At 42.9% G+C, this 23,290-nt stretch overlaps 1 protein-coding gene across 1 annotated transcript in view; it reads right to left on the bottom strand.

Moving 5' to 3' along the window:
* Positions 1-1,157: 1,157 nt before the first annotated feature.
* apobb.1 (apolipoprotein Bb, tandem duplicate 1) overlaps positions 1,158-23,290 on the bottom strand; it is a 36,826-nt gene continuing 14,693 nt past the window's right edge. Inside the window, exons 12-30 of the mRNA XM_028040696.1 lie at positions 13,273-13,419; positions 12,970-13,181; positions 12,693-12,888; positions 12,416-12,595; positions 12,103-12,306; positions 11,830-11,997; positions 11,526-11,731; positions 11,251-11,433; positions 11,039-11,169; positions 10,752-10,962; positions 10,509-10,681; positions 10,085-10,245; positions 9,882-9,994; positions 9,421-9,794; positions 2,930-8,875; positions 2,723-2,834; positions 2,607-2,630; positions 2,334-2,520; positions 1,158-2,256 (exon numbers count right to left, since the gene is read on the bottom strand). Of these exons, the coding sequence (XP_027896497.1) occupies positions 1,975-2,256; positions 2,334-2,520; positions 2,607-2,630; positions 2,723-2,834; positions 2,930-8,875; positions 9,421-9,794; positions 9,882-9,994; positions 10,085-10,245; positions 10,509-10,681; positions 10,752-10,962; positions 11,039-11,169; positions 11,251-11,433; positions 11,526-11,731; positions 11,830-11,997; positions 12,103-12,306; positions 12,416-12,595; positions 12,693-12,888; positions 12,970-13,181; positions 13,273-13,419 (9,210 nt within the window). The 3' untranslated portion in view covers positions 1,158-1,974. The remainder of the gene's footprint in view (positions 2,257-2,333; positions 2,521-2,606; positions 2,631-2,722; positions 2,835-2,929; positions 8,876-9,420; positions 9,795-9,881; positions 9,995-10,084; positions 10,246-10,508; positions 10,682-10,751; positions 10,963-11,038; positions 11,170-11,250; positions 11,434-11,525; positions 11,732-11,829; positions 11,998-12,102; positions 12,307-12,415; positions 12,596-12,692; positions 12,889-12,969; positions 13,182-13,272; positions 13,420-23,290) is intronic.

Here is a 23,290-nt window from a genome sequence, read left to right on the forward strand (position 1 = left end):
GTGTGCAATTTTAGTCCTGTGAGTGTGTAAGTATGTAGGGGTGTGTGTGTGTGTGAGCAAAAACCTAGTTTTTGTCCTAAACCGCCCCCCATGCTTTTGACCTACAATCTATGTGACTAAATTAAGTTCACTTTACTTGTATTTTATGTTTCATGTGAAGAAATGAGTAAGTCTTGTTTCTTCAAAATTAATAAATTATGCAAATAGTTGCCCTATGTTTTGACTAGATAGAGCAGAATATTTTTATCAGTGTATATTAAATAAATGTCAGCTAAGAATTAAACACAGCGGGCGTGACACACATTAATAAATATCACTGTAAATATAAACTCTGAGGATTTTCACTCCTTGTGCTACGCTTTGCTTCATAGAGGGTTTGAACCCTCGGCTATTGAGAAACGATTGCTTACTGGAGACGTGAACTCTGATGAAGTCTTAAATTTCTAAGATTTGGCTGTGACGTATGTAATGCATCAGTCAATTCGACCCCAGAAAACTTACTGGAAATTGCCTGCGCTGTAAACAACCATCCTCCACTGAGAAGTGCCAAGTCAAACTACGCGGCTGTTATTGTTAATTTAATACTTGGAAACGTAGAAATGTTATTAGAATTACTCAGTGAGCTCAAATGTTCACTTAGGGAAGGATGGGATTTGAAGCTTTCTTTTCTACATCCTTTCTTGTCCAATTTCAAATCAGCAGAATGACAGACAAATTCACATTCCATGTTTACAAAAACATCAGTTTTTGCATCATATATGTAATGCATATGTAAATAGTAATACACTTGTTGAATAAACAATTTTAATCTGAATGTTGGTTTGAAAATAGGAATGTGTTAGATTACTTGTTACTAAAAAGTGTGGTATATTGAATTTGTGCGTTCTGACATCACTGCTGAACAATCATTGATATAACCAGCTTTAAAAGTCCTAACTACTCTACTACTACTTCACGTCCTTCAACATCTTTCATTAATGACAAGCATTTTAGGAGAGACTTCAATCAATGAACTGTCAAACAGGGTATGAAGCCCAAAAGACTGCTATAAGTCTAGCCCAAAATTATTCATTAAATTAAATTATTCAAAAAAATTTCTTTTCTTAGGGTTTCATTGGACTTTATGCAAGTACAAACAAATGGAGTAAATCGGTCACTTAAAGTTTGTAATACTGCCTTTTATTTTTTGTTTGAGTTCCAGTAAAATGCTACAAGGTCAGAATTTATACAGTAAAAACCAATTACAATTAAAAGAATGTGACAGGTGTTCTATAAAACACACCTATAAATACAATTGAGTTGTTCACACTCTTTCCAAACATGTGTGGTGAACAGATTGTAACATGCAGACTTGGGTTTTCAGTCTAGGTGGGTTATTTAATCCTGAAAATGAAATGGAAGGTCAATCTCAAGCTTGCCATTGCTTGTCCTCATGTAGGCTTGTACTTCCTCTGACGTTTGCTGCACAAGACCATAAATTGCATTGTTTAACTGATGTATTAGTTCAATGATCCGGTCCATAATGGCCTCACACAGTTTGCTGATTTCATCCAAGTTGAAAGGAGGAATCTGGTCACCTATTTTCTTAACTGCTCTAACAACCTCCCAGTAGACCTGATTGAAGTTGATGAACACTACATCTAAATATTCAGACTTGATAGAATCTACATACTCCTGTGTTTTCTCAATCACTCCCTTCATCTAACTTTTCCAGCATCATGTCAAGACTCGATATTTTTCACAAAGTCTATGATGTCATCAAAGACCTTTTTGATACTTACTTTGACCTCAACTATCTGCCTTCCAGTAATGACCTCACCACTTGGCTATTTCACTTCAAGATTGCTAAATTTCTCAAGAAAATAGTCATAGTACACCTCCATGTTTGCACAGATGAATTGATTAGTTGCCTCCATCTTACTAGCACTGCAGCCGGTTAGCTTCTTTAGGAGTTTGGGAAGAGTGGTCAGCTCATCATTCAGTGGTGTCCCTAAAGAAAATGGACATCTGGCTCATTTGATCATCATAACTGATTGCAATATTATAGGCTTCGTTGACATGGTTAGTAACAGAATGCTGGAACATCTCCATGCTGCTTGTGATTCGGAATTTGTCAGACATTGCTTTATCCGAAGATATAATTGATGGGAGTTCTGTCTTCAATTGAGCAATCAGATCCTCAGATGCCTTCATGTACACAATGATTGTGTTGGTTGTAGAGATCAACAAGATGTCAAAATCAGTTTCTGAGGACATCTGCATAGAGCAAAGGGATGTTAAATCAGTCAGTTTTTTAGAATCTCAAAATGGTAGTTATTTTGTACAAAACTTACAGGAGAACGGCCATAGAGCCTAGCACTCATTTGGGACGGGTCTCTGCAATCAAGTTGAAGGCCCAAGAAGCCAGACGATGGAGTAGAAACAGAGACATTAACAAGGTCTCCGTGTGCAGCATAGTGCAGCCTCAGATCAGTGAAAGTAGCACTGGTGATGCCAACATTCAACTTAAGTTGGACAGCACTGTCAGAGAAAACAAGCATTTTAATAAAAAAGAATTATGAACAAATTATCAAATACCAGCATAAATACCTACGGAGAATATTTACCTTTCATCAGCTTGGTGTTTCCTCCTTAAACAGGATAGAAAAGCACTTTAATATCTGTTGCTTATATTGAATGTTATTATCAATCATCTAAAATGTGTCAAAATGTAAAATATTACCCCCAAGCATAAACAATGACATGTTCGACATCCATGTTGAGATCAGGTTCAGTCAGGACAAGATTGGTGACTATTTTCAGGAAGTCATTCTCAAACGTTACAGTGGTGGAACCTTGGAGAAGGAATAGAAATATTCACTTCTGAGGTCAGCAGTATGTTAGTTATGGGATAGTAATGGATATATTAGAACTATTTTAATCAACTCACCTTCCATGTCATATTGCAAAACCACATTAGGATAAGTAGCATTGGATCTAAATGTGATCTTGAGGGCAGGGGCACTCCACTCCACTTCAGTGAACATGTTTGTGTTGTACACTGGGCTAGCAAGCTTAGCATTTGTAGTCATCTTCTGCTTGGATGGGTTCAATTCAACAACTGTCTTTTCAAAGTAAGCAAGGTCTCCCAGGCTGCTTGGCTGTTTTATATCAATCTCAATATCAGCTTTCAGTAATGAAGGTTCAAAGTCAACAATTGCCTTTGCAATATGTTTTCCCTCAGTTTTGAAACTTAATGAGTTTGCTCCATTGTTGCTTGAATAGGCAAGCTCTACAAAAAGACGGCCCATTGAGGCTTCAGCAGCCAACTGTTGGTTTACATCTATGGCAAGGACTTTGGTGGTGCCATGATTAAGCTTAGCATCAGTAATAAACTTGCAAGTTGAGCGGACAGTGTTTGTATTTAGGTACACCACAGCCTCATTGTCCAGAACACCTAAAACTAGATAGTTATCCAATGCTGTGCTGTCCATATTTGACTTAAAGGATGACTCCACTGAAAGGTACTCTTCATCTATTTCTACTTTCACAGTGTGCTCTGCCTCAACCTTTCCAATAGCATTTATATAAGGAATGTTGAAATCACCCTTTAGCTTTAGAGTGGACAGGGCTTCGGGTTTGGAATATGGATTTGCAATCAGATTTTGGCTTGCTTCCAGATTGAGTATAGGTAGGGCAATAATTGATGATGTCGATACAGAGACAGTGTTCATGGTATAGGTACTGTCATGTGTGCCTTTAATGTAACGATTTTCCAGGGAGAGAGAATTGGCTATCTTAATTCCTCTCTTGGTGCTCACATTGGTGGTTCCTTTGAGTTTTGTGTTCAGACATTCAAACACAGATGTAGTGGTAGCTCCTAGGCGGAACACAAGATCATCTTCAGCAGAAAGCAAAGTCTCAGCATTAAGGTTTATAATCGCAGACTTAAAAGAATACTCTGAGTTCAGTTTTCCCATTTTGGGTATCCGAATCAGACCCATCACATCAATTATTGGGGCAGTGGTGCTTTTTGTGTAAAGGATCTTGGCATCCATATTGAAAGTCTGCTCAGTAGAAGACAGAATATTTTTCAGTCCAGTCTTCTCAAACAAGTTCAAATCATCGATAGGTGGAGAATTGAAGTTCACTAAGGGTAGGTCAAGTTCAGGAATGCTAATTGGGTATTCCAGGAAGGACAGATCAGTCTGACCATTCACTTCGATTAAGACACCAGCATAATTTCTGGTATTGTCTGCAGTGAAGTTGGAGAACATTTTGTACTGATTGAGGCGAGCCAGGAAGGCTGCATTCACCTTTTGAAAGTCAGGTCTTATGTTGACCAAGAAATCATTTTGCAGGTCTATCTTGGCATTCAGAGATTTGAAAATGTTGGCCTTGGCATTTGCTTTGTTTTGTATTTCAAAGAAAACTTCAACAGGGTGGACTTTGAAATTGGCTGTGTTAGAGACCACTCCGCTATCTGCACCATACAGTTCAGTGTCATGTTTTGCTTTAATTTCAATCTTCATATCATAAAGATTGGCAAGTCCTGATGCCTCAAGAACACTACTCTTGATGAATGGTGCCTCTCCCTCATTCTGAACATTAAACTTAAAGTAGCTAAAAGTGCCAGATTCAACTGTAATGAGCTGTTTCATTTTTAGGATTTCAGACTCTGTGTCACCGGTGAAGGATAGATGGACAGTCTTGGAATTGAGAGAAAGCTCAAACTTGCTCTTGTGATTGCAATCATGACTGTTAATTTTCCCTTTTCCTGTACTATCCACCTCAAAATTTAGTGTTAAGCCATTTTGCTGCACAACTGACTTCTGGGTTGCAATAATGTCACTTGAAATATCAGCAAATGGTATATTTACTACATGATTGTAAGTTGTATCAACAGTAGAGGTCATTCCTCCTGCCATCGCAATAAAGGCTGTGTTCATCAAGTTGGCCGAGTAGGGTGCAGTATCAACCTTAACTTTGGTTTTTGCTTGTGCTTGGGCTAGTGCTTGAGCTGAAAGACCATACAGAGTCACAGATGCCTGATGGTCAACACCTAGAGAAGTGTGTTTGAATGTTAAAGTTTCTGCAAGTAAAACACGGTTCATCTTTGGGATTGCGATGCGAGCATTGCTGTCAAGCTTATAATTAAGAATTTCCAAAGTGGGAGATGTGCCCTGAGAACTAAAGGATCCAGTGAATGAAGGTGACATGCTCACAGTGGAGTTCTGGAACTCGGCAGATGTCTTTATAGTGTACATGGGAGATTGGAATTTAATCTCACCGTAAAGTTTACCAAAGCATGGAAGCATAATCTCCTTTGGAATTGTTGGCAGCTTTATTTCTGGAATCTCCAGAGCTTTGGCAAACTTTTCTGTATCTACTTGCGGAATGCTGGGAAATGTGATTTCTAAAAGAGGGATTTCTGGCAAGGTGATCTCAGGAAGCGTTGGGAGGTAATTCAAAGTCAGATCTCCAAAGAAAGCATCTGGATCTGGCATTTTGATTTCAATGTTTACAATGAAATCAATGAATTCAATGATCATCTGATTGATGTCATCAAATGAAACAGTGAAAGCTTTCACAGTGTACATGTCCAAGATGGTAAACTCAGGCATGTTAATTTCTGCTGGAATCTCAAACTTAGAATTGAGCTTTAGCTTTGTGGAAGGCACAACAAGATCTGTGAGAGGGAAGGTGAAGGATGGCACATTGATTTCAGCTTGTCTCACTTCATTCAAAAGACTTTCAATGATCTGCGAAATCTCATGAACAATTTTCTCATCAGGCAACACCTCTTTTATTTTACTAGTAACATAACTGATGTTGTTTAAAATAATATCTATTCCGATTCTGAATAAGAAATTGACCCCATTCAAAAACTCGTTAAGTTTTACTCTGATGTCAGGATTTCTGATTTCCTCTTTTACGAGTTCAACAAATGTCTGGATGACATGTTCATAGATGTCTGTTGCAGAATTAACTATTTTTGCAACTTTTATTTCTCTCAGATGCTCTATAAAGTCTCGAATAGATGATAGTACTACATTGGCAAATTCTCGTGCCGCCTCAAGTTTCTCCAAAATTTTGAGAGTCCTGATTATCTCATTTGAGTAATTTCTATACTCTTCAATAATTTGATTCGTGTTGTCCACAATGTCATTGTAGTTAATGGACTTTAACTTTTGGAGCATGGTTTCAATATACATATTGAACTGTTCAATTATAACGTTAACCTCAGTTGTTTTTAAGTAGTCAGTAGTGGCTTGAAAGATTTCTATAAATCTGCTGGAGATGTCTGAATCCTTCACAATTTTTACAGCAGCCTGGATGGTTTCCTGAATTCTCAGTTGTTTAATAAGGTCTTCTGCTTTTTCCAAGACAACCTGAGCCTTTTGATCAACTTGAAGATATATAACTAACTCTTTCATCTTAGTAAAAATTACATTAATTTTGCCAACAAGGTCAAAGTCATGAATCTTACGCTTAATGTCTGTCATTGTATTATCCAATATGTTTACTGGAATATGAGAAACAAAGAAATCAATTATCTCTTTCATGTCCCTAGATGATATCAGTAGGTGTGAGAAGTCAAACTCGTCAATTCTATCTTTAACTTTAGTCACGATGGACTGTACTATAGCTTTGATCTGAAATCGGGCTTCGATATCAGACAGGAATTCAATACTGCTGCCTTTAAGTTTTTCTAGTTCAATTTGTTGGATCAGTTCACTTATAGTTTCAATCATATTAACAACTTTAGCTTTGAGCTCATTCAAGTCTTCCAGAACATTTTCTATCTTCTGACTAAAATTTTGATAGAGGAAGTCAGAGAAGGCTTGGATGTAAGATGAGAGATTGATGAAAAATGTCTCAATGGCTTTCCTGAGACTTTCCCAAGCTGCATCCACATTCTCTCTGGTGATAACAAAATTTTGGCTAAAATCATTGAAAAACTGTTTCAGTTGATTCACTTTGTCTTCTAAGTTAATTTGAGCAATAAGTTCACTTATTTCCTGGGGAAGAGTCTCAAGTCTTGCCCTCACCTCACTTTTGTTGAGGAAATTTTGCAGAGATTCTGCTACAACCACAATTAATTCCTTGATGCTCTCCATGAAGACAGACAGACTTTCAATCAGGGGGATTTGAATAATATGACTTTGTGTGCTCTTGTCATATTTGAGGAAGCCAGATATGGCGAAATCTTGGTTCTCTGTGGAGGCTGTGTTAATGATGTTTGTAAGGATTGTGCCTCGAACCTCAATTCCAACCCTCTCGTGAGTATTATAAATCTCTACGCCTTGACTAAATTCATGCTGATTCATTTTAGATTTAACTTTAAAAGTTGCTTTTTGCTCCTGGGGTGTTAGAACAGTATCTATGTTGTTATCATATGTGGTGTCAAAGGAAAGGCGGTTATCTAGCTTCTGGGTCACTGATGCTCTACATTCATGGGAGCTGACTAAAGCAAGGGGTTGTGCTCTCAGATAGGACTTGCTATAAAGTTGGGCACTGTGCTGTCCATAGAAGGTAATATCTCCATCTCCATTGAACATGGCATCAAGGTTGAAATCAAAAGGAACAAAATTGCAGCGCATGGTGTGGTCAAAGCGAATAAACTGTGAGTTAAAGCGGGCATCGTTACTAAACTTTGCCGCAAGGCCAACAATTTCAAGCTCAGTGTTATGGCTCATGTGAGTGCCAAATACCTTTCCAGTGGTGCTGTATTTTGCATTTGCACTTAGATCTGCATAATTAATCTGGTATGTGTGCTTTATTTCGTCTACTCCATATAGGGCTGTCAGTTTTCCAGTCAAGTCAATCTTGTAAAATTCTGCCAGTAACTGTGCATCATTATCAAAACTGGCATCCAAAAGTTTCAGGTGGTTGTTAATTTTTGCAGAGGCAGTATGAGGTTTCAGGCCAAAGATGATATCGTGATTATAAGAGGCATATTCACTTGCACCAGCTTCCACCTTTGAGTTGAAGTCCAGACTAGAAAGAGTGATTGTCAGAATGTTAGAATTATCCACTTTGATATCATGAATTGCAGCCTTGTTGGTAATGGATAGAATTGCTCTTGAAGCATCTATTCCAGCATTGAAGGTGTTTTCTAAAGAGAGTGGGCTTTGGAGAGTTGTTGTTCCACTTGTGCTTAAACCATCTTTGTTCATTTTCAATCTGGCCTCCTGTGTAACTTCATTCTCAAAAAGCTTTATGTTGGCATTGCAGCTTACTGTCAGACCATTGTCATCGAAGGTGGACATAAGTATGGAGTAAACACGATTATCAGAGTAGTCTCCATTCGTCTCTATTCTTATAGTGGCTCTACCAGCACCAGCAGAGGCTTCAGCCTGGTTGTTAATCTTGAGACCAAGAGCATAAGCTCTTGCATCACATTTCATTGTCAGCTGACTCTCTTTGAAAGAAATTTCTGCGACATGTGTGAAGATGTCCTCCAAGGCTTTGGTGTTTGATATAACCAAAAATTCACCATTGCTAAGGGTCCCTAAAATTTGGTTCTCGGCTTTAAAAATGGTTGAATCAAGTTGGATTTTAGAATCAATCTTTGCCTCTGACCTGAATGGGAACACAGAAATTGCCTGGACTGAAGTGGTTGTGCCATAAAGTGGTCCAGCCTTGAACGATCCCTCAAAGTTGTTGTCGACATTAATTCCTTGAGTGTTGATTTCAGTCATTCTAGTGTGCTGTAGTTTTGCATTAATACCAAACTGACTTGTGGCTTCGACTTTGGTGCGTGATTTCAAAGTGAATTTGTCTGAGATAACTCCATCTTCTTCAGTACTGAAACTAGCTTCGAATAATTTATGCGTAAAAGAGCTTCTCAAATGAGCCTTGATAGATTCGGTTATGGACACCATCCCTGTACCTAAACATAAAAGAAAAGAGAAAAACATATGTGAAGAATAGCAAGATGAGCTACTAATTATGATGCCCTAATAATTATGTACGACCAAGCAAATGAAATTTCTAAAAATTTCACCATGAAATGTATAGCATAGTGTCTCTGCTTTCCCAAAAAGATGTCAGCAACTGGTCAGGCTAAATAGCTGGATCAAAACCAGCTCATAACCTTAAGTGTGCTTATATAAAAGACCTTACCTTTTACTTCTACAAATTTCTCAAGGCGAAACAATTCAAAATCTTTAAAAATAGTTTTCTGGGAAACCTCCATTAGTTATTCTAAAAGAAGGCTGTTTTGTTATGGGCAGCTTAAATACTGACATATTGGTGACACCTAGGGGAAAAAATTATCTTATGCAAACTGGCCAAATGATTTCAGAACTGTAGTAATAGTTGTAGTAAAAAAAATAACTAGAATATTTTGACAAAAGAGACCAAAGTATCTCTTCACTGAATGAAAGATGATGGAAATGATTTAACAAGTTAACAAGTTTAACAATCATAAAATACCTTCAACTGCTACAGAGAGGATGTCAATTGGGGAAGTTCCTTTTGCATCAAACCTTGCAGAATAGCTAGGTGGTTCTACAACATCTTTTCCAGCTGCAAGTGTTGCCTCCACATCATAGAGATTGCTGTTTATCAAAGTTGAAAGTTTAACTTGGCTAAAGAGAGGTACAGACACAGTGAAACTCTCTGGAACAGCAATGTCGGGCATCAGGATTTTTCTGGCGGGAATGTCCAATCCAAACTGGGGTATTGACAGCGTAGGAATAGTTAGAGCTGGTGGGAAATTTAGGTCTGCTGGTGTCTTTCCTCCTAGAGGCAGCGGGATGACAAATGTGAAGCGATCATCGTTGAAGTAGAAGATGGCCTTTGCATCACTGTTAAAAAAAGCAAGTCCCATATATAAATGTTTTTGATTATGTAAACATGTACTATTAAAATTAGCTTTGATTTACTAATCTTACGTATTCAGGAAGAGTTTCTCTGGCAAGGAAATATCTGGTATGTTGGGCAATCTGAAGTTTTGCATGTAAGGGAGCATTTCAGCACCATACTTTTCCATGTAGTTGTTTGCCGCCTAAAGAAATCATAGGCATGTTTTTATTGTTATTGTTGTTTTTGGTTTGTTCACATCTCTCACAAATAAATTCTGATGAAGGACATTTACCTCCACAAACTTTCTGAAGATATGACGAACTTTCATGTCGCTCTGTGCCACTTGCATGTCAAGAATCTTATTGCCATACTGCTGAATGATGTCACCATTAGGCAAGGAGGTGGTTTTTGTGTCCACATCAGACTTGAACTCCAGCTCAATCTTGCTGCCATCTGAAAACATAATTCAATACCTGCATTATATACTTAAAAAGATCTGTCATTTATTAATGAACCAGTTTTAAAAAGAGTTTGGAAAAGGGAGGTAAGTTCAAAGAGATGTTGGTGACTAGTTCAATTAGTCAATTGTTTGGTGCACTCTGCCACAAACTAGTTGCTGTCAATGTATTTCCAATTAGACAACTACAAAAGTAGAATTAGTTGCAGTTAAACTTTCTTACACATAAGAAAAAAAGATGACAGTAAAATGGGATTACCGTATTTCATTTTAATTTTCTGCTCAGAGGAGGCATCCATGACCTTAATTTTATTCTCAAGCTCCAGTTCCAGTAGATCATCACGTTTTAAACTAGCAGTGACAGTGGATTCAGCGCTGATAGAGGGCACCAGGAGCTGGACTTGCAGCATGCCTTCTTTTTTTTCCTTCAAACTGAAAAATGTATCAGCCAGTCAATCTAGGGCCCCATTATTATTTTATGCATTCATATTGCATTTCTTACTTAGCACGTGCAATCAGGGAAAGCTGAGGGATATTCTTGTTGATGAAATCAAGAAAGATGGAACGAGTTCCTTTGACTTGCGTATTCCCATCAATGACACCGAGCCTGAGTCCGACCTCCACATCAAAGTCAGGGATCTGAACGTCTGCTGTGATGACATTCTTTTCTCTGTTGTATTTCATCTCCAGTTGGGCTTCAGTTGGTGCTGCTCCTATTGTTGATCATGCAATGGTGACTAAAACCTTCTTGATTTATCCAATTAAAGCAACATTTATACTGATCCCTACCTTCAGCTCTCAAGATAAACTTCAAAACATCAACCTTCTGCCGGCCCTCGTCTCCCTCCTTGAGGAGCTTGTATGTAACAGTTGCTGTGTACTCTGTAACTTCTCCTGTGGATTGGAGCTCCACAACAAATCTGTGTTGTTCAGTTGACAGAACCTGTTAGCTATCACATGCTATTTTTGACATTACTGGCAGTAAGGAATTTCAAACTTACTTGCTGTCACCGGTCAGGGGGAAGTAGGGTGCAGTCTCATGAGAGAATGCATCAGTGTACTGCAGAGCAGAGCAGTATTTCATGCCAATGAAGGCAGGTGTGCACTTATTTAATTCAACTTTGTCTTTCACCACTGGAGGTAACATTTTCACGTCTGATCCGATTATTGCCACAAAGGAGTTTCTAAATTGCAAAAGTAGCAAGAATTTAAGTATGCCTGAAAGCTATACTTAAAAATAAAAACTGTTTGAGCATTTTATTTTTGTATAGCTTACGTTATTTGGATTAGCTTGGCAGGGTTTGTTGGAGCTGGAATAGTCAGCTTAACGTGGTCACGTCCCATTGAGACCTTGGCTCTGATCCCACTCTCGTGGAAGATGTTAGTGTGCATCTCTAGTCCAGAATTGACATATTCAGGGATGTAGGATCCAACTTGAGTGACAAACTCAATGCCACCAAATGGCATGAATGTCGCTGTGCTCTGTAGGTAAACACAGTAGAAAGATTGAGGCAACAAGACTTGAGTTGATGCTGTGAAAAAGTTATAAGCATCCTGTTACCACAGCCACAGATAATCACCATGTCACGAGCAATCTGAAGTCCGCCTTTGAAGCCTGGGGTGAAAGTACCAGACAGTGCGATCCTTAGAGGTACTCCAGTAACAGTTGGAAGGAAGAATTCATTGTCCATGAAGATGTAGTGGGCAGAGATTGTGTTGTCAGGGCTAGTCATCAGGGATCTTAGTATCTGTGCCAAAAAAGTCCACAAAGGACATTTAGCAAATAAATTATGGATGTTTAACAAAAACTAACTTTCAACAAGAACTGATAGGTTCTGCTTTTTTGAACTCACTTCATGTGGAAACATCTTGAGCATCTTGTCAATCAGCATGCCAGCAGAGTAGGTCATCTCCTCGATGTCATTAGTCCTGAGATATCCCAGCTCATTTCCCAACAGTTTCAGATAAACCATTGCTTCCGGAGACTGTGCAGTCTCCAGTTCATTGACCAGCTTCTCAAGGTTTTGTCTGACCTCGCTCACCAGGTTGTTGGAGGTCTACATGAAAACATGCAAAATTTCTTAAAACTGCCTGCTCTACAACCACATCCCCTCCCCAGAAAACATGAGATGAATATATGTGAGTATACAATGTTGCTTGAAGTACCTCCCTCTTCATCCTATTTCTCTTCAATGCAGGTATGGCATTCTCCAGGATCTCATTGACTGGTTGTGGCATGTTGTCAGAGACAAAGTATATTGTCTTTAGGGCAGTATCGGGGAAAAAACCATTCTCTCCAAACAGGGCCTCAATTGTTGGTTCAAATCCTTCACCTGTCATACCAATCTGCAAAGATTGAGATTTTTTTTATTCCAAAGAAACTATTTTAGCTTTGCAAAATTCCTTAGGGCACAAAAGATGTCAAATAGTTTAAAGTATTTACCTCCATCATGTCAATCTCAAAGCCGAAAGCCCTCAGAGTCATTTCAAGCATAACCTCCTTGGGCAAGTAGCTGACACCCTCAAAAATCATGTTGCCCTGCACTGATCCAATCTTATAGTTGCGTGAAAACTTGATTGGGTCCATTGTGGGTCCGATTTCATTGCCTTGCAGGGCATCCTGAATTTTCTGCCTGAGACTGTAGAAACAAAACACACTCTAGTAATAGAATAACAATAAATGTGGCGGCAATTTATTCTGTGGCATTCCTCGATCTTACTCTTCGGTTTCTGGTTCAGTCGAGGACAGAATGTTGGTTATGTGGGAGATTACAAAGCTCCTGAATTGTTGGTTAGCCTCACTGGACAAAGCGTCGATCAGCTGTGTGAGCTCACTTGGCTGCGGGTCCTTCATAATTATAAGATATGCAGCAATGCGTTCTTGGACAGGGTTGCTGTTGTCCAAAAGCACCTGCATAAACACGTCTCTTGTCTGCAATCGACAGACATCAATGAAAAAATAAGATTAGTAAAGAAATACTGACAAACAAAATGAAAATACTGGCTAGAGTTGTTTTGTTTACCTGATCTGGGATTGGAATCTGCCTGTATACTTGAATAGCAGCCTGCTGCACCATTTGGGAGGCTGCAGGCTCCTTCACACACTGGATCACAGCAGTCCGTAGTGCAGGACTAACAGGAATCACAGCTGGAGCCATATTTCCAATCACCTGAAAACAAATTCAAGCCACTTTTCAATTGGGATTACCTCACCTTGGAGATTCTTAAAAACACACTCAGATGAAGAAGCATTGAAGTTTGACAGCTCAGACTTTTATGCCCAGAATTTACGCGATGCAGATTTAAACGTAGGAACTTAGCACCTCAACATTTTTCTCAATAAATATATTTCGAATGACTCTTACTGATGGAAATTCATACTGAATATCAGTAACAACAGATATAATCCACACATAAAAAATCAGAACAAATACCAATATAAATGTATGTGTAAGTACAATGACAAATGGAGGAAGTATTGAGTGCATGGAGAGAAGATGCAAAAAGCCAAAAACACCTAAAATCTGTCAGTGTTTGGAAAGCAATTCTACTACCAGTCAGTGCATTAATGGTTTTGTCCAAATAATATAACTGATGGTTTATGAAAAGTTTTCTAATAACCAAGGTATTGCATAAGATGCATCTTTGTAGCATTATTATTGCAAATACGATGGTTTGTGTAGACTTTGATGCAAATGAATTGATTTTTGTATAAAATGTCAAGAAAACTGGTATGAGGTTTGAGATCTATCCAGGTACACACAGAAAAAGGTGCATGAAAGCCTGAAGGAAATAAAGCAATCTTGTGTTTTGATTTATAATGATTGAGTGTTTTGATAATGATTAAGTTGAACATGGATGAATACAATAGGTAAAATGACTGTATGTAAGTAATCACTGAATGATTCACTGAATGATTCTGAAGTGTACGAATCATGATCTGTACTAACATGACAACAATGCAATGATTAAGGTTTGATGATTTATAATAAGTGAAAGAGGTGATTAATGCTTATGATTAATGCTTAATGGAAATCAGCACATAGTTTTTAATATTTGACTGTGTTTAAAAGTTAATCAGAGGAAAGCACATAGGTTTTAATGTTAAAAAGAAAAAGGGAAAAAGCAGAAGGGGAACTTGTGAGTTCCTGCTGTCGCAAGCAGTTCTGAACAGATGGCCAGACGCACAGGATGGGTGGGGCAGTATGGTTGGCTAAGAACAACACGCTGAGGAAAGGACGGTACTTTCCATCCCAGCCAGCAGACAGGAGGAGCCGAAACCACGTAAACTAACACTCCCCATACACATATATGGCAGAGAACTGTATATAAGCAGACGGAAAAGGAGAAGTTCTTGTTCTTTGTCTGCGGCACCGAAGTAGAGCTAACACGAAGAAGCAGATCGAGGAAACAACAGCAGACCACACCCTGAAGCCACGGGAAAAGCTGAAGCTTCGTGCCGCCAAAGGGAGACAAGTTCCAATCGTCCAACCCGGGTTTCTGATTCGATCGTCGGTCTTGCCTCAACCCAAACATTGCAACAGACTTGGAGAAAAGACAAAGGTTCCGGAGGGATAAGGAGTTGGGTTTTCAAAACAATTGAACCCTCTCTACTTTGCTCCTATTCTAAAGAGGATTTTCCACATAAAGGACAAAGATTCAGACCAAGGTTTTCGGACGATCCTGTTGCCAAAGATCCACCACCAACTGGGTATGAGTAGAACTCGCTTCCTAAAAAGCTATCTCAGAATCTGTGACATAGGTTAGGGAAAGAGACAGAAAGGTATGATTATACATGTTGATCTTATTACACTGCTCTTGACTTGTATACAATTGATTATTGATTTGTATGTCACATATCCCTGCTTAAGCTTGCTTAATAAATTCTTACTCTAAAATTCTAATGAGGTTGGTGGACATTGGAATTAATTGAGTCATTTAATCATTTTTTTAGTTCTTTTAATAAAGGTAAAACTAAGGTACATGGTTCTAGTAAAGAGGAGGCTTCATAATTTCCTTTGGCGAGAGTAAAATAATGACCCAGGGACTTACATCCAAGTCACTAAATTTAATCTAGCCGGTTCCAAGAGCAAGTTATATTTTAGAAAGCGAGCTACCGTTAACAGGAGTGGTTATTGGAATTACGCAGCTGTGAGGGCTACTCAGCTGACTGTTTCTTAACTGAAAAGGGTCGTAACTTCTGGATTGGAGGTAGTTAGAGCTAGACGAATCGCTTTCGACACCAGTTTAAATAGATTATCTCTTATAGATCTCTTTTAGGGTAATACCCAGGTCTTAGAGATTTTCCGGACCTGTTAGACAGAGAACTGGTCAGTAGTCAGCCCCGGAGGGTTGTGATGAAGTGGGCGGGGCTAGCTATTGCAGGATAACGGACATGGCGCCCAACGTGGGGCGGAGCCAAGTAGGCGGGCCCTAATAAACCAAGTCAGTAAAAACAGAAGTGTGATTCTGAATAGCTCACTTGGATGGTTAACTCTGAGGGAATAGAGTTAACGGTGACTGATAAGGCCGTCAGTCACAACCCTTGCAGTAACTGTATAGCATGCAGGTGAGGGAAAGCTTCTACTGAGGATAAGTGATAGTATCCAGACAGTGAAGCCAGTAGCCAATGCAGCCTGGACCCATCCCTACTCAAGAGCGCAAAGAGAGGCTTTGGGGGATAGGCAACTCGAAGACAAAGACAACTATGGATGACGAAGAAAGGGGGGAACTGGATCCCCTGCAAGAGCCAGCAAAGGGACAAGAGGCAAGCAACATCAGCCGGGATGGAGAGAGTCATCAATCCCATCTTTCCCAATCCACATTATCACAATTGCCTGTATCGTTGATATTACTCGGTGATGGATTGGATTCCTGGATTGAGATAATTAGGAGGGTTTTCTTTGAATCTCACTACACCATCAAAAAGGACATGGCACGGAACTTAATGAAGTACCTGGTGCAGACTCGGATATACTTTTGCACACAGCTTAAACATGGTCACCGACTGGGAGTCGTTAAATGCCCGGTGAAGGTAACCAAGAAATCGGAGATCAGAGAATGGCTGGAATGGTTCGCTGAACTCCTTGAAGGATGGACGATTGGTGAGCTGCGGATGGTCTACAGCCCCTCCGAGAAATATGACAGCCTGGTGAAGACAGCTACATTGGAAGCGGGCATCGAAGGGATCCTGGTGAACCCTCTCGCCAGTGGGGTGCGCAAATACAAAGAATATGCCGAGGTTCTGCAGAGACTTTCGGCCTTCAAAGAGACCCGAGGAAAAGAGCAGGCCCCAGACAAAGCGGAATCGGAGGTGGCTGAGGCCCCCTCTCAACTGCCCAGCAGAGCCACAACACCGACAAACCAGCCGAAGCAAGCTCCGCAGGATCTGATAGACCTGACGGACGACGACGACAACATCCCAGCTCTACCGGGATCATCGCGAAACGACGAAATCCCCTCTGAACAGTCAGGAGAGGAAAATCATGAGGGATCGCTCATCGACGGCTTCACCAAGGAGCAGTTGGAGCAAGCGGCCAGGGACTGGTCCCCTCAACGGGATCGGGGGGTCGGGTTTCATCCCCGAGTCCACAGCACGGAGAGAAGGCAGCCACCGCCACCTACGGAGACTCCAGCGGGCAGCAGTTCTGACGAGGACGAGGAGGAATCGGAGGAGGAGCTGTGGGACCCCGGCCGCCCCAAGAAAAAGACCCAGAAATCGGATGTATGGAGGATGGCCCGAGAGCTGGCCAAAATACCATCAGAGACCATCAGCTTAAGGCTGCAATCCGGGCTCATGATTTACCAGTTTATTGGAGGAATATGGGACCTTGAAGGTGACGGGCTGATTGTGTTCACCAATGATAAATACAAGATCCACAATCGAAAGTTTCAACGCAGCCTTGAAAACCAAGCTGGGAAATACTATCAAAAAGACTCAAAGGTGTTGGAGGCTTCCTGTAGTGAAGAGACTAGAGGAGACGTAGTGATGATGAAGGGCTACCGTCTCCCTTATGGTGCCGTAATACTGGTCCCAATTGATGTTTACAAGAAAGGAGAGAGTCTGGAGGAGTATCGGAAGAAGATGTGGCATGGACTCGAAAGGGGCCTGGTGACCGCCAGCAACGAAAACATGAGAAGGGTGATGGTGAGCGTGCAGGGACTAAGATCAGCAGATTTGCCAGGGGACACCGCCAGGGCGGTCACAGAGAACGGAGTGGTGAACATAGCCAAGACCAACAGTCATTTCTTTGTGTTCAAAGAGGTGGTGGTGGTGGTTGACCCCCGTATGCATCGACTCCGTACGGAGCAAGGTGTACGAATGGCAACTGAAATGGAGGAACAATGCCGCATCAGCCACCCAGCGAAGGAGATCAAGAAATATCCCTTAAAAATACCCCAGAGTGGAGTTTCAAACACCACCCAGACTGGCACGGCCAAGGTTATGGAGCCACTCAGGATAAAGTTAAGGGAAGCACCAGTCGGGCCAGAGTCCCAGGCCGCAAGATACGTCAAAGAATTCTCATTCGAGGGAAGCAGCAGTGAACTGAGGCAACCCAACACGGACAGAGTCAAGAATGAGCAGCCGACGGTCCAGAGAGAAGTAGGACCGATGAAACCAGCCAAGATTCAACCGCTAAACTCCCCCAGGAGGGAACCTCTTAGACAACAACAGTATGAGGACATCAGCGACTCGGAGGAAGGAGAAGAGCAACAGGAGATCGAACATTCTGAAGAAGAAGAAGAAGAGAGTGAACACGGCAGTATCTTCTCCGACCCAAAGCAACCACCGACAAGGCATAAGACACTCCGAACAGGACAGCATCGAGGAAAGAAGAAAGAAATAGAAACCTTTGACATCAAGGGTTCTTCTGAGAGACTGGCGAAAGACGTGACCTGGGGCCCCGTACAGGCTAAAGACGGACGGCGTACGTATGTACCAGAGGTCGGTCAGACAGAGTACCAGATTCCAGCAGGATGGGCCAGCAGGCTGGGAGACAAGGTGCTGCTCGAGGTAGAAGCGACAGTCGGGGAGTGGGCTAACATCCTGATGACACCATCCTGCTCTACCCTGACAGCACACTATTCCCTGACCACCAACTTCAGGAACGCATACATGGGAATTATGTATGATGTGATGCTGCGACGACTGAAGAAAGCGGCCTACAAGTACTCCAGGGAGACTCGACAGAAGCTGGACGAGGTGTCAGCTGATGAAGAAGAGCCGCAGGCGACGTCTTCAGAGCCAGGACCACAGATCCCGCGGGGACCACAAGGAGTGTCAGCCCAGCCACCGGCCACTACTACCGGACAAGATGCATACGCAGAACTAAAGAATCTAAGGCTGGTGATTCGGAGTAAAAACGCAGACGAAAATAATGAGGAGTATTTGAAAGATGTCTGGCCAACTGTGCTATCTACCACCAACTCGAAGGGGCCAAAAAGTTGTGGCTGACCAGCGTGACTGCGGACCCGATGGTTGGAACAGAGTCAGCACAGAGCAACTATGAGAGATTAGTGTTGGAGGACATGGACGACGAAGAGTCCCAGGTGAAGAGGGCTAGAGGACGGCTGGACAAAGGAAGCCGGTTGGAACCGCTTTGGCACACACTAAAGCAAACCGTTTCTCCCGCGAGGTACGTGAAGGTACTGCGTGAGGTGACAAAGGGACGAAGAGGAGAGATTGTGTTTGTGAAACTACCAGTGAGAAGCACAACCGTGGCCCAGATGGATGTGGCAGTGCAGGGATTCGACCTGGAGCAGCAGTACTACGAGGACAAAAGGAAGAAGGAGGCTAGCCAACCAGCCAAGCCACCTGGAAGGGTCAACATCAGACAGCCATCCAACTTCCAGAACAGGCCGTTCCCGCAGGGCACACAGCCATCCAACTTCCAGGGCCGGCCGTTTCAACAGGGAGCACCACCATCCAATTTCCAAAACCGGCTGTTCCAGCAGAAACCACCAGGACCAAAAGGAAGACCGACCAACCCGCCGGCTTCGCAAAATCAGCCAGGGAAAGGTCAGTTCCTGACGGATGAAGAATATAGGAAATTGAGCCCAGAACAAAGGACGGCCCTCCGTGAGTCCCGTAAAGCCGGGGCCGGAGGGTCACCAAAGTAATGGCGTCCAGGTCGCGGGTCATTTTAGAAAATGCCTACTGGGAAGGGGACGAAATCTATGCCAAAGTGGAGGGAGTACCCTACCTGGTGGACACCGGAGCGGAGGTGTCTATGACCCGCAAAGACCTAGAAACAGCAGGACACCTGAAGGTTCAGTTTGCTAATGGAAAAATAGAAGAAATGCCATACGGGACATGGAGAGGAGTAGTGTGGGTGAAAGGTCCTTACAATCTACTCACAGTAAAAGACTTAGATGAACTCAGTAAAAAGAAAGGCACACATCGCCGACTAGAGCGAAGGCTGACGAGCTTGAAAGCAAGGTTAGTGAAAGTCGGCCCGACCCAAACCGGATCCGGGCAGCAGGACTGGTACAAACCGATTGACATACCAACGGTGACAGAACAGAAGCTCGCAGAGAGTGACTTCTCCCCGGCTGGGAAAGAGAAGCTGCGTGAGATCATCGTTACAGCGCAAGTGGCACGGTTCAAGAACGATTGTGGGGATTTGGGTCCAAAGTTTGTTCATCACATCGAAGGTGGGGTTCATCCACCTGTCCGGCAGTACCCGCTGAACCCGGGGGCAGTCGAGGAGATGGACAAGATAGTGAAGGAGCTGAGCGCCCTGGAAATCATCAGAGAGGAGCTCAACCCGATCACCAACAGCCCCATCCAGGCGGTGAAGAAACCTGAATCGGCTGGAGGGGGTTGGAGACCAGTTATCAACTTCAAGGCCCTGAATCGGAGAACAATAGCAAACCGAGCCAGTCTAATCAATCCCCAAGGAGCGCTGAAAACTCTTCGAGTCAAGAAGTTCAAGTCATGCATCGACCTAGCCAATGGATTTTTCTCTCTACGCCTCGCCAGACAATCGCAAGGTAAAACTGCGTTCACCCACAAAGCCAAGAGCTATGTGTGGCAAAGGTTACCCCAGGGATACAAGAACTCCCCAAACGTGTTCCAGTCGGCAGTGATGGAAGTATTGGGGGACGTAGGTGCAACTGTGTACATTGATGATGTCTTTATTGCTGATGACACAGAAGAAGAACACCTACAAAGACTACAAAAAGTGGTAGAAAACCTCACCAAGGCAGGCTTGAAGCTAAACCTCAAGAAATGTCAATTTGGACAGTACCAAGTGAATTATCTGGGTTTCCAAGTCACTTCAGACTTGGGACTCTCAGATGGGTACAGAGAAAAGCTGATGAACATTCAACCACCTCAGTCAGAGAATGACTTACAGAAAATATTAGGACTATGCAACTACGTCCGGGACCACGTACCCAATTATCAGAAGTATGCCAAGCCTTTGTACAAATGCCTGAGAAAGAGTGAGGAGGACGAAAAGGACGGAAAAAGACCCTGGGTTTGGACAGCAGCGAATCAACAGAACCTAGAAGACTTGAGAAAAGCCATTCAAGCAGCTGTGAGACTGGAGCCAAGAAGTTTGTCAGAACGACTGGTAGCAGAGATCAGCTGTGAGAATGACGATGCCATGATCAAAGTAAGTAATGAAAATGGAGGCTTGGTTACCCTGTGGAGTTACACCCTGACTTCTGTTGAGAGGAAATATCCGCAGGAGGAGAAAGAGCTAGCGGTGTTAGCTCGTTACTGGGGTGTGCTGAAGGATCTAGCACAAGGACAACCAGTTAAAGTCATCACACAGAGCCAAGTTCATAAGTATCTAAGAAAAGGTACCGTGGAAAGTACTAAAGCAACTAACACACGGTGGGGAAGATGGGAAGACATCCTGCTGGACCCGGAGCTTGAGATTGGGCCAGCACAACCCACCAGTAAGAAGAAACCACCAGAGACATCTGAGGAGCCAAAACAACCGGAATGGACAATCTACACCGATGGATCCAGAAAGGGGTCCGACCAGTCGGCATACTGGGGATTTATTCTGAAGCAAGACGGCAAGGAAAAATGCCGTCAGAAAGGAAAAGCTCCCGGTAGTGCTCAAGCCGGAGAAGTAACGGCCGTACTGGAAGGATTGCTGGAGCTGGTGAAAAGGAAAATCAAGAATGCCAGGTTAGTAACCGACAGTTACTACTGCGCTCAAGCCCTTAGAGAAGACTTGGCCATTTGGGAAGAAAATGGTTTCGAGACAGCGAAGGGCAAGCCAGTGGCACACAGAGACTTGTGGAAAAAGATTGCTGAGCTAAAACTACAACTGGAAATAGATGTTGAGCATCAAAAAGCACACACGCATGAGGGAGCTCATTGGCGTGGGAATGATGAAGTGGACTGTTATGTCCAGCAAAGAAAGATCGTCTTTGTCGGTACCGAGAAGTGGGACAGCACTCCCAGAGGACGGGAGGTCCCAGAAGAGTACGTGGTCGAGGTCGTGCGGAGCGTGCATGAGGCCCTTGGACATGCAGGCGTACGACCTACCCGTAAGGAGCTGGAGGAGCAGGATCTTTGGATCCCAGTGAAACAAGTCCAACGCGTGCTAAGGGACTGTGAAGTATGTGGACAATACAACGCAGGTCGCCGAGGGCAGCGGATGGAGGGGTTATCCATCAAAAGCACGGTCCCCTGGGGTTCAGTCTGCATGGATGTTGCAGGCCCCATGGGGATAACAGGAAGAAGAGGTGAGAAGTACCTCTTAGTGCTGGTGGATTCTATGTCGGGGTTTGTAACTACAAAAGCAGCCAGGAAAGCAAACGGCAACAGTGTTGTCGGCATGCTGGAACAAGTATGCAGTGCCCTGGGAATCCCGAAAGAGCTGCGCACGGATAATGGGACTCATTTCCGTAATTCACAGGTTGACCAATGGTGCCAAAAGTTTGGAGTAATGCGAGTTTACTCTCCACCCTATACCCCACAAGCTAACGGAGTGGTAGAACGAGCCATAGGGTTAGTGAAAAGCTGGATAGCTAAAAATGCTAACACCAACAGTTGGAGCACACAGGCGGTGGAAATGGGGCAGGCCCTGAACGACAGAAGCAGAGCCGAGAGGCCCGCCCCTGCAATGGAGCTCAACCAACGGCCGTTCACCACGAAGGAAGTGGGGCGGAGCTCCAGCGACAAAAAGGAGAAGCCGACGCCCAGAGTGCCATTCCGAGAGGGACAGCGCGTGTGGGTCAAAGCAAGAGAGCAACCTGTAAATGCAGCAGTAAAACCCAAGTTTGAGACCACTGACATCGTCAAGCAAGTACTGGATAGGAACACAGTATTGCTGAAAAGAAAAGGGATTCAAGGAGTTGAGCAGCTCAAGCCAGTTCCTGACTAAAGTGAAACAGAAGCCGGTGAAATGGCCAGTGAATCATGTACCATTCCACCCTATATCGGACTGGCCACCGTGAAAGGGGTGGTTATAATTAGAAGAACACCTTCAGGGATTTGGGCAGGACGAGCCCTGAAGAAATTGGATTGGGCTAAAAAGGGAGTCCTGTCGGAGGAGCGAGAGATGCTGATATGGGCAAGAGCTAAAAGTCGCTGTCCGGTTTGTTTAGTAAACAACCCACTCCCCATCACCTGGGAGGGACCGGGCCGTGAGAAACCCAGGCAACAAGGAGCCACCGCAGAGATACTACAACATCTCCGCGTCTCTCCGGTTACGGTTTTGAACAACACCATCTGTGGGAACTGCCGGGTAGGTTACCTGCCCCGACTTCAGTTGGAGACCCAATGGAGCTGGCAGAATGAAGAACCAAAAAGCTGTTATTGCGTCTGGGATGGGGACGATCTCCACCACTGTTCTACTTGCGAAGACCAGCTGGGGAGAGGAGAACTGACTTTGACAGGTCAGGCTGAGGGATGGCAGGTGACGAGGTTTTACAGCTCGCTGCGATATTACAGAACATATGGACAAGTACAACCAAATCACGGGAGCCCCATACCAATAATATTACCAGGACCTTCAGCTCCCCCAAACACCCCAGAAGAAGCGGATCCATGGGTGTGGAGGAGGGAAGAAGGGC

The sequence above is a fragment of the Xiphophorus couchianus genome, chromosome 15 (genome assembly GCF_001444195.1).
Source record: "Xiphophorus couchianus chromosome 15, X_couchianus-1.0, whole genome shotgun sequence".
Taxonomy (NCBI): Eukaryota; Metazoa; Chordata; class Actinopteri; order Cyprinodontiformes; family Poeciliidae; genus Xiphophorus; species Xiphophorus couchianus.